Source organism: Buteo buteo, chromosome 10, assembly GCF_964188355.1.
Source record: "Buteo buteo chromosome 10, bButBut1.hap1.1, whole genome shotgun sequence".
In the NCBI taxonomy this organism is placed as follows: Eukaryota; Metazoa; Chordata; class Aves; order Accipitriformes; family Accipitridae; genus Buteo; species Buteo buteo.
The window spans coordinates 5,196,702-5,207,320 of record NC_134180.1 but is presented as its reverse complement, the minus strand read 5'-3'; the positions used below and the strand labels follow the sequence as shown (position 1 = coordinate 5,207,320).

At 52.1% G+C, this 10,619-nt stretch overlaps 1 protein-coding gene across 7 annotated transcripts in view; it reads right to left on the bottom strand.

Annotated features, from left to right (window-relative positions):
- Nucleotides 1-2,472: 2,472 nt before the first annotated feature.
- The window catches only part of REXO1 (RNA exonuclease 1 homolog), a 42,258-nt gene continuing 34,111 nt past the window's right edge, over nucleotides 2,473-10,619 (bottom strand). For 4 of the 7 annotated variants that reach the window (XM_075038178.1, XM_075038180.1, XM_075038182.1 and 1 more), the window contains exons 12-16: nucleotides 9,836-9,946; nucleotides 9,346-9,461; nucleotides 9,039-9,177; nucleotides 6,331-6,451; nucleotides 2,473-5,454 (exon numbers count right to left, since the gene is read on the bottom strand). In XM_075038178.1, coding sequence (XP_074894279.1) covers nucleotides 5,366-5,454; nucleotides 6,331-6,451; nucleotides 9,039-9,177; nucleotides 9,346-9,461; nucleotides 9,836-9,946 — 576 coding nt within the window. In that variant the 3' untranslated portion in view covers nucleotides 2,473-5,365. Of the gene's footprint in view, nucleotides 5,455-6,330; nucleotides 6,452-9,038; nucleotides 9,178-9,345; nucleotides 9,462-9,835; nucleotides 9,947-10,619 lie in introns of those variants that run through there. The other 3 variants (XM_075038181.1, XM_075038183.1, XM_075038184.1) reach the window with 3 other exon arrangements.

Genomic DNA, 10,619 nt, shown 5'->3' with positions numbered 1-10,619 from the left:
ACCCACCTTGCCCTGCTGCAGGTTTAGGGCTGGGAACAGGGACCCCCATGTCTGGGGAACCCTGCAGCCCCCCTGCACTGCAGGGCACTTTGGGGGTGCAGGGGCACTGGCATCCCCCGCTGCCACCCCAGGGGAAACTGAGGCACGGAGCAGAGCGGCTGAGGTGCCCGGGCTCGGCGCACCGACCCCGGCTCTGGCCAAACAAAAGACTGGAGCGAGGAGGAGTGCGGAGGGAGTGGATGCACAGGACCTGCCGCGAGGTCCCTGTCCCCATCGACCATGGCAGAAAGGGCGTCATGTCACCGCATAAGGAGCTTTCCTGCCTGCACACACAAGCCACGGGATCCCTGACACATGATAGATACTTGGTCCCAGCCCTCACCCGCCTGGAGGTTCTGGACAAACCGTGGTAAAAAGCGTTTTGAAAAGAGGATCGATGACCATGATCACCTCTGACCTGTGCCGCGTGGCTCGACGGCAGGGGGTGACATGCGGATGCCCCGTGGATGCCCTTTGATGGGGGAACGATGCTGCAGGATGAGACAGGCCCTGGTGCAAACCCTGGTAGCATCTGCAAATGCAGGGTTGCATGTGTTGAGCTGCCCAGCCTCAGCTGCAGCTGCAGCAGAGGGACACGTAACGACCCCAGGCACCCAACCAGCTCCCTGGGCTGCCCAAAACCTCTCCCTGCCTTCTGAGGGGGCAGGAGGCTGCTTTGATTTGGGTTTGGAAATTCTCTCCCTGGTGACATGGGCAGGGGGGAGCAGCCATGCAAGCTGAGCTGCAACCAGTACTGCAGAGGCAGGAGCAGGGCAGGATCCCTCCTCTTAGGGCTGAAACAAGCTCTGACAGTGCCATCAGGGACCCAGCAGGTCACTGTATCCGTGACAGCTCCAAGGACACGGCTAGCCCAGTGGCACCAATTTGCTGGTAAAGAGCTTAGACTGGGATGGGGGCCAGAGGCTGTTTCCACAGATCGATACAGGCACAGTGTGCGGAGATGGGGGCCGGACCCCTGGCAAGGGGGGGGGACAAAGTGGGGGGATTTGTAACACCCTGGCATCTCTGAGCTGGGGTGGAAATCAAGCCTTTTTTTTCAGCAAGCTACTTCATGTCACCTCTCCAAATTTCAGCTTGCCCCGAAGGAGCTGGCTGTGCTGGTCCGAAGGGGTTTCAGGCAGCGAGGGACCAGGGTTATGGCTCTGGGAGTCTCTCTTCTTGTTTGCTTCCCAATTCAGCTCCAGCATCCCAAAGCTGAGCCGGTGGCAGGGGGAAAGGCAGCACCAAGCCCAGGGGCTACACTTCAAGGCAGAGGCAAAGGACCCCAAAGGGGCAAAGGTTTCAGAGAGCAAGAAAGCCCCCTGCTGCGGTTTCTGTTGGCAGTGTCCCACCTCCAGCAGCACCCTTGGGAAACAAGGTTTTCCAGAGAAAAATGAGGGTCTCCGAGACAGATATTAACCACACACCTGCAGCACCGGTGTCCGCCTGTCCATCCATGTGTCCATCTGCACACCCGATGCTGGGTGAGTGGTGCTCACCTGGGACCGGGGCTCTTGCAACCCTAAAAACCCTGCCTGCCTCACAGCGGGTGACCTGCAAGAGGGGGATGTTGTAGGAGAGGAGCCAACCATCCCATAGGGAAAGGGATGGCACCCCAGGAGGTTAACACTGCAGCTCAGCACACCCAGCACCTCAAAGGCCCATAAAGGTGGCTGAGAACACAGGTCAGCCGTGACTTTTATAGCATCTTGAGTAACCGCTGCCATCACCAAGCCATCACCAGCACGTTAAATAAAACACATTGCCAGTGAGGTCATCTAATAGCCTATTATTTTTTTATTTGAACTTTTTACCTTCACCTCTTCCTCTGTGCTGAATCAGCTCCTTCGCTTGGCACTTTAATTCCTGCCCCATTTGTGAGATTGATACGGGCTCTCCTGGGGACCCTGGTCAGGCGCTGGGAGGATGCCCAGGCAAGCGCTGGCGCTCCTGGACTTTCGCTCCTGCTCCGGGATGGAGGCGAGAGGAGCCAGGACCTGCCCCACTGCAGCCCCATGGCTCAGGACACTGCATGGGGGGCGAGAAGGTTTGCACAGAGCAAGGATACAGCCCGTGCCACCCCAGGCACCACGGGCATCACCTCGTCTTGCAGTCCCAGGGGGTTGGGCTGGACTTTTGCAGCAGCCGAGTGGCACCAGTTTCACCCCCTCTTCTCCAGCTCCTCAGCTCACCCCCAGAAGGCTGACATGCCGCAGAGAGGCACGGACTATTGAGAGCTGGAAAGCCGGTAACAAGTGCTGGGGGAAGGCTGGGCTCTGCTGCAGAGCCACTTTGTGAGGACATGGAGGAAATAACAGTGGCTGCAAGTTGAAGGGATGCTCCAGGGAAGCCTGCCCACCTCCAGGATGGCTCCAGCACCCATCCTCCCCAATCTGGACACAGGCAGAGCAGACCCAGACTCAGGAGCGCGCATCTAGTCAACACTCTTTTATTAAAAACAATTACAAAAAGTTACAGGTTACAATAGTTATGTACAACCCAAAAACCTCTTACCAACCACAAACCTCTGGATTTACAGTGTTATGGTGCCCGGGGGTGGAGGCGATGGCAGCCTGTGGGTCCGACACTTGCTCTGACCCACACCGACAGTATGGGTAGAAGTGGTCCGCTTTCCCACTAACATCCCACGAGACAGGCAACCTCCCCTCCACACACACACCCCACTCCAAAAGCCTCATTTTAGGGGGTCCCAGCTGAACCGTGGGGAAAGGAAGGGGAAATGACTGAGGTCCCCTGGCCTGGCAGGACTCGCACCTGGAGGAATGCACCCTTGCAGCAATTTCTGCCTTCCCCAAGCCCAGGCGGTGGGATCAAGCCAAGCAACCAGCTCCCCAAGCAGGACACCAGCACACCAGGTCCACGTTAGAAATGTGCCAGCTTTTCCAGGGAAGACAGCTGCTGCAAGAGAGGGCCAGGGAGCTGGGACTGCCTGTCCAGTAATGGAGGAACCTTGAGGCAAGAGCCAGCTTTGAAATCTAACATGGCTGCATGGTAGATCGGTGGGCTGCTCCAGGTACACTCTGTCACTGCAGCCGGGTGTGAAGATAAACGGGGGAATAAACAAGGGAAAGAGGCAGAAGCGGGAACAAACTTTCCTCCCTGGTTAGGAAGCACTGAACTTTCTGTCTCTCCCACAGCCTGGGTGGGAACAGCATCATTCCCTGCAGGCGATGGGAGAGGGGGACAAGACAAGGTGTCCCAAGGCTGCTTCACAAGAAAGCCCCATGGCAGGGAAGGAGGTGGCTGCAACGCTTGGCAAAGGTGGGCTGCAAGGAGAGCTGGATGTGACGTGCCCTATGGAGTGCTGAGGGAGTGGCAGGGAGCTGCACAACCTGAAGTCTGGGGTAATGAACAAGCTGGCAGCCCGTGCCACTGCCTGCCAGAGGACACACAGAGGGGCTCAGCAATAACAGGGGCCTTTATGGTCCCCACTTCTGGTGGCTTCATGAGAGCCTGGCAGAGGTCAGGCACTGGAAGCCACATCCTTGCCTCTGAGGACAGCAGTACCAGCACCCTCTGGCCCACACAGAGGGGCCTGAGCAGGACATCCCTGCCCACGGCACACAGCCCAGCCCTGTGCTGCTCCCCACCACCGTGCTGGGCACAGAGGTGGGACAGGTCAGTGGGATGTGCCGGGTGACACACAGCACGTCCCCAAACTCTGAGCCCAGCACCGCCAGCGGGGGTACAAAAAGGAGGACCCACCTCTGACAAGAACCAAAACCCAGCAGCTCCCCTGCCCCACTGCCACCAGAGCAACACAGCCAGCCCGTGCCAAGGACATGGGGGCCAGCACCATACCAGCTACTGCTGGGAAGCAATGCCAGTCCCGCCTGGGAGGGGCGAGGCGATCGCTGCTCTAATAATGGGGCTAAGCTGCTGCCAAGAGCTCAGCTAAAAGACCTCATCTATCACGGACCATTCTGATCAGCTCTGTTTTTCCTCCAACAGCAACGGAGCCTGGGCGGAGAGAGACCACTAGAGCTGTCCAGTCTGCCTGTGCTGCTGCCCCAGTTGCCGCAAGCGTGACAGAGACACGCTCTCAACAGTTGCTTTTGTCCAGGGGCCAGACAGACAATAACTGGGTCTTTTGCTCTTCTTCAAAACACCCAACATGTAAACTAGTTTAAAAGAATAATTTTTACCTATTGCTTTTGCTCTTGCCTGCATCAAGTCCCTGCTATCAGGGACAGCCTGGTGGGGAGTCCTGCAGACTGTTAGGGGCCACCCTTAGGTGCAATCTTAGCTGCACCTAGGTCACCCCAAAAACCTTGATCCCTACATACAAGCTCGCTGGAGACATGCTGGAAGGTCAGGGTCAGGGGAAGGACAGCTTGTCCTAACCCACAAAGACACAATGCCTGCTCTTACCACTGTCCTCCCTAACACAGCTCCTTCCCTGGAAGGCTGCAAGTTGCTGCTTGGCTCTGGGAGCTCAGTTTGTCCCAGCCCTACTGTCCCTTGCCTCGCTACTACACACATGGCTCCCTGAGGTCTGGGCAAGGTCTGACACTTGTGGTTTCCCCCTTTTGCAGCGATTGCAGAACCAGGATGCCAGCCCTCACTGAAGAGATCGCCTGGGTCGCAGCAGGCAGTAATTCCCCTGACCCCATCTCATTCCTCTCCGACCTGCTGCTCCCACCACACACTCTCAGAGACAGCCTCCCTCTCTTGCAGCTCCGGCTTTCTCCTCCACAGTGGGACTGCACTAGGATCTCCTCCCAGATGGCTTGATCCTCGGCTCTCACCACCCCCTGCTTGCCACACCAGCAATCCACTCACTTTACAGCTTCCTGCACAACTTTCTTCGATTTCCCCCCATCTCCAAACACTGTGGGAATCTACCAGCTTTGGAGAACAGAGGCAATTTAAGTTACATTTGAAGAAAAAAAAAAAAAAAAAAAAAAAAAAAGGAAAAGATCTACCTTTAACTGAACCAGAAAGATCCTTCTGCACATATCCAACCTACCTCTAAAAGCTTCTCCTAGGAACCAAGAAGTTCTCTCTGGTCTTGCTACTCAAAACCACCTTGCCATGCCTACAAGGCAATTGTTGTACCACAAAGTATCCCTCAGGTGGAGTAAAGAGGATCTGAGAGCCACTATCTGGACACAGGGACCTGCAAGCAGTGAGCTGGTGCCATTCAGCTGCGCCAGCAGCAGTCCTTAAGTCCCATAGATACCTGCGAGTGCACGGGGAGTCTGGGGTAGCATGCTGCTGCGTACAGGTGGACAGTGTTACTCTGAGCATTTATTGCACTGCTTCAAAGAGGTGGAAGAGGAACAGGAGAGAGAGAAAGCGCAAGTCATCGTTTCACTTTAGCATCTTCTTTGATCTTCCAGACCATCAGCTCCATGCAAGCTCTGGCATCCTCACTGGAGTCGTGCCCTTCCACTGGGGACAGAAAGACAAGGATGGCAGTTACCACCTCGGCCCAGGCAGTCTCTCTGCTGCACAGGGGCTGCCTGCTCACAGCATAAAGCACAGAGGAAGGCTTCCTGAGACCAGGTCCTGCCTGACACTGCTGGCCCAGCTGCTCACTGCCCTCTGCCACAGCAACCACAGGTGCATCTGTGATCACCGTGAACCACAGTGATGGATTTAAAGTAGAAGAATTTCTGCTAAACACATCTTTTGCTGACACCATTCCCTTGTTTAAATTAAGGGCTGAAGTCCTGCTAGTCTGTAGGCCCCCAGGCTATAGAGTAGCTGGTCAGAGGCACCTCAATTTCCCCAGCAGTATGTTTACAATGTGCTCAAGGAAGATGGAAAGGAACATGCCATGCTTCAAACAGAAAGGTCAATCTCAGTTTGCCAGGGAGGGAAGGAAGGGCATGACATGAGGCCAGGCTGTATGGGGCTTTGAGCAGCCTGATTTAGCGGAAGGTGTCCCTGCCCATGGCAAGCGGTTTGGAACTAGATGATCTTTAAAGTCCCTTCCAACCCAAACCATTCTATGATATTATGACATGGCCTTGACAGAGCTATGTCTGGCCTTCTCACACCACTTCTCTGGTCCCCACTTAGCACAGAAAGGGAAGAAGCAAGAGCTGCTGGCCCTCAGAACAGGGTTCAAACTGAAACTGTGTGGCAGAGACTTCATATGCTGGCCCATTCACAGCTACTGCCAGATGCTATGCAGGAAAAAAAAAGATTAGGAGAAAGAGGATGATGGGGCTTGGGGAGAGCAGAGGAAGGCAGGTCCAAGGAGCCCACACCCAGGTGGGACAGGACACGAGACCCTCACTTTCAGCTCCTCCTTGGTCTCACCATTGTCCTGGATGATGCGCTTGAGGTAGTCTGCCATCAGCGTCCGGAGAGCCCGTTTGTAAGGCAAACCCAGCCGGTGGGGAAAGACAATCGCAGTATCCACCACTGTGCCATGGATAAGCTGGAGGGAGGGAGCAGGAAAGAAACATGCTTATTTTCCCTCTCCCACAGGGACGGACACTCCTTAGGATTAACCATGCTAAAGCAATCTTCCGGTCAGCCTCTCAGGCTCAATGTAATGCTGTCGCCAAGCTCCAACCCAACCAGTCTTGCAAGAGGCTCTGGCTGAATCAAAGATGACTCCCCCTTGAAGCGTGCATGCACACAGGCTTCCCAGTGCTCTGCCAGCCAACATACCTGCCCTTGAAGTCCTGCCTAACTGCACATTCAAGGTAGCAGAAATTCAAGGCTGATTCAGTTCAAATAACTCAAACAACAGGACAGGTCAATCCTTAATACCCCAGCCTGAAGAAGCTGGCATACCTCAGAGTGTCTTTCACAATGAAAAACTAAGCCGAGGAACCAGTTGACCCCACAAAGCTTGTAACAGCCTTTCAACTGCTTCCCACTTCTGTCCACAACTTGAGAAAGATGTGCAAGTCAAAACTGTACCTAACCCATTATACATCACACTGCTTCTGCAGAAAAGGCCTAACCCTCAAGGTGCAAACCAACCTGAAAACTTCCAGTCCGTCAGCAGTGAGTCAACAGGAAGTTTTTAACCAGCACTGGCTTAGCAAGGATGAAATAGGGCAAGGAGATCTTGTACTTCCGGGCATAAGGAGCTACACAGTGGATGGGAGGGAGGCCCTGGCCTGGTCCCATGTCTGGGTCAAAGTGCCTGGGCACACATGAGAGGCAAGAGGTTTGCTGTCATCTAGGTATGAAGTATCATCGTGCTGAAGGAACTGAGGATGCTGAACAGGTCAACATGCTACTACCCTGCAACAAGGGCCCCTATGGAGGACCAAAAGGCCACATCTGACAGAGTCCATAAACATAGGGTAAACTGGCTTTTTTTTAAACACTAATTTCTTAATCTCAGGCTAAGACAAGATTAATCCTCTTTTGCCAAGAATACGTGTTCAGTAAAAGCTAAAGGAACGTGGATGAAGGCAGCCCACATCTTGAGTACAAGAGTAAAACGCAAGGTCTAAGAAAAAAACCTGTATGCCTGACCAAAAGACGGCTCTGCAAGTCTCGACACAGGATGACTCAGACAGGACCCTGATAATCCAGTCTCCTCATCTGCCTCGACTCTTCCTAGGCACCAGCTAATGTTGCGTGACAATCCGTAACTTCGTCATTAATAGTTTCATAGCCCAGCTCTGTAAATGCCTGAGAACAGCTGCAGTTTAACAGAAACAACCTGCTACGCTCTTTGGAGTATAAAACTGCCAACATTATGGATAATCTCTCCTAGACTGCAGTCAAGTTTGGCACCCACCCAGGCACAATGATAATTGCTTATGTAGATCAGGAAGACTGAGGAAACAGGATAATATAGCTTTAAATAAAAATTGAAATGCTATCACCATTTGGAGCTTGCCATGGCCATTAGCGAGATGTCAACTTTACTGCCACAGCCTTCAGACATTACGACTTGACATGCCACTGCCTGTCACGCTCTGCTATATTGCTCTCGGGTTCGTTCTCTTGGCAGTGTCTGCGATGCTAAGAGAAAATCATGCCTCTAAGAGGCCAACGCAGTCATCTTGTGCTGATAAAACTGTAAATAATTTTTTTATGATGATGATGAACTCTCCGAGAGGCTGGGATAAAGGGTGCCATGGAGAGGTAAAGTGCTTTGCAGGCATTAAAACCTCCTGCTTCCAAACCATCACCATGAGTTGGCAGCCACAGCTTCTTCATCAAAGAAGCTGCATGATAAAAAATGGCTGGAGGAAGTTCTGGCTTGTGAGCATAGACTAAAGACTGAGCTCCTGCCTGCCGCACGCTTTCTTGGTGACCCTGGACAAGCCCCTGGGGATCTATCTTCAGAGTGCAAGGGGAGAAGACAGCCCTCCCTCGCAGGACAGCAGAGATGGCTGAGAGATGTGCAGGGTAGACTGAGGAGGGCCAGGCAGGAAACAAGACAGATAAAAGGTCAAAATAGCTTGATCAAAGTAACACCACAAATGACAGCAAACCAGGCAGAGAACCTCACTCAAAGAAAACAGACTTTTTAACATTAGAAGAGGAACCATGAGAATTATCTCAAGTGGCAGAGACAACAAAGAGGCTTGTCCTGTTTCTAAAATAGTTACTGTGGGCATCCAGAGGGCACAGGGGACTCCGGAGCCTCCCCTGTTCATGCCCTGACCCTGGCTGAGCACATCTTCAAGCCAGTCAAAGCATGCTGACACCAATGGAGGATTCTTGACTATATGGTAGGGGTGAAAGGCAAATGATTCAAGATCAGTCCTTCCAACCAGTCCTGCTCTATTCACCCTCCCCAGTCACCTCTAGAGAGGTCTGTCACCCTGGGCAGCACCAGTCACTAAAAGCTGGGGTGACACGAGTGACACACATGACCCACTCCCTTGCTCTTCCACCACAGACAGCTTCCCACTGGCTCAGAGACAAATCTACTGTGTTCCTCCTGGTTCTTGGAAATAAACAGTTCCTAAATTTAAAGGAGACATATAACACACACCAGGGGTGGGAAAGAACCAGAGGGAGATGTAAACACAAGACATGCAAGTTACCTTTAGTGCAAATAAGTCACTTTCCAAGCTGTGCCCTATCAATATGGTATCTGCACTGAACATGTTCAGTAGGACGGCTTGGACATCCCGCAGGGTGATACTAGTGTTCTCCAGGTCCTCTTCTGTCACACCTGAGAATCTGCAGAGCAAGAGGAGGGCTTCCTTCACTAAAGGACACCTCAAGGCCCAAAGCATCTCAGCCATTAGGAAGTGGCGGTCAGTGGAGTTTCAACAAGTGCTCCCAGCCATTCCCCCTAAGCTCCTGATTCTAAGCACAGACCTCTGATCCAAGGAAGACCGTCCTTACCTGGTGTTATAGTCCACCACCTTGGTGTCCGGTTTGACAAAGGTGTCGTATACCACTTTCAGGTCAGAGTTGATCACAGTCACTCTTGTCAGCTCCAGTCCTTGCTTGGTGTAGCACTGCAAGCAACAGAGCAGACATGAAGACAAGTGCATGCCAACCGCAGCATGGTATCAATGGAGCCATTCACCAAAGTGCTGCAGCTCCCCAAATGCAGCACATCTAGTGTAGCAAGGCCAGCCAGCAAATACTGCTCAATATCAGCCAGCTAGCTACAGCTTTTCAAGGGTGCATACAGTCCCTAAATGAAACACACATTGCTAGAACTAATTAGGAAGAGCTAATTTAAATGTACAGGACCAATATGAGTCCACAGCAGAAAGGAAAGATGGTAAGGAAGCAGACCTTTCCTTCAGCCACTTGTATCACACCCTCGGCCTTCCCCAAAAAGCTTTATTTTGCTTGTGTATTGCCTCTATCATTAGGGACCCACCATTTCGCAGTCTAATGCATAGATTCCAGGGTAGCCATCAGTCGTAGGCAACTTCTCAAAAGTCTTCACAAAGCCATCAAGGCTCTCCTTTCGCCCATCATGGACATGTTGCTTAAAGGAAAAGGAAAAAGAAAAGAAAAAAAAAAAGGGACAATTGTTGATGGTAGGAACAAGAATCCAAAAAGTCCACTTCACGACAACATCGACTTAAACAAGAAGATTTTTTTTTTTTTAATCATTTCTAAAGGTTAATGAAGAACAAGTTTTGCCTACCAGTCAAAGAAGTTCACCACAACAGGAAACATAGCCATATGCAACCCTGATTCCAAAGCCAGATCAGGGCTAGTGGCATCATATTGACAGCTCACATCTACTAGGGACAAGTAGCTTTCAACTTTCAATTCAGAGCACAACTACTCAGAAAGGGTCACACTGAGGTCTTACACTGACCTAACTCCAGCTGCTGGTTCCTGGTTTAGCTTGCAGCCAAGACATGCCCAGGTGCAGGATTCTAATCCCAGACATCCCTGTTTGAGCATTAGCATCAGATGTATCATAGCCCATAGGCAGCATGAGAAACTGGTGTAATGAAATACCAGAAAATGTCAATGTGTGCATACAAACAAAAGCCACCGTATTCCAAAACCACACAGCTCGCAGACAAATGGGAGCTACTTGAGGCAATAAATAGAGAGTATTTCCAACCACTCTTCACTATCCCTAGCTAAAGCTCTAGGGTCAACAAGATCCAGCACAGAAGAACTCCCTGAGCTAGCAGGAAAAC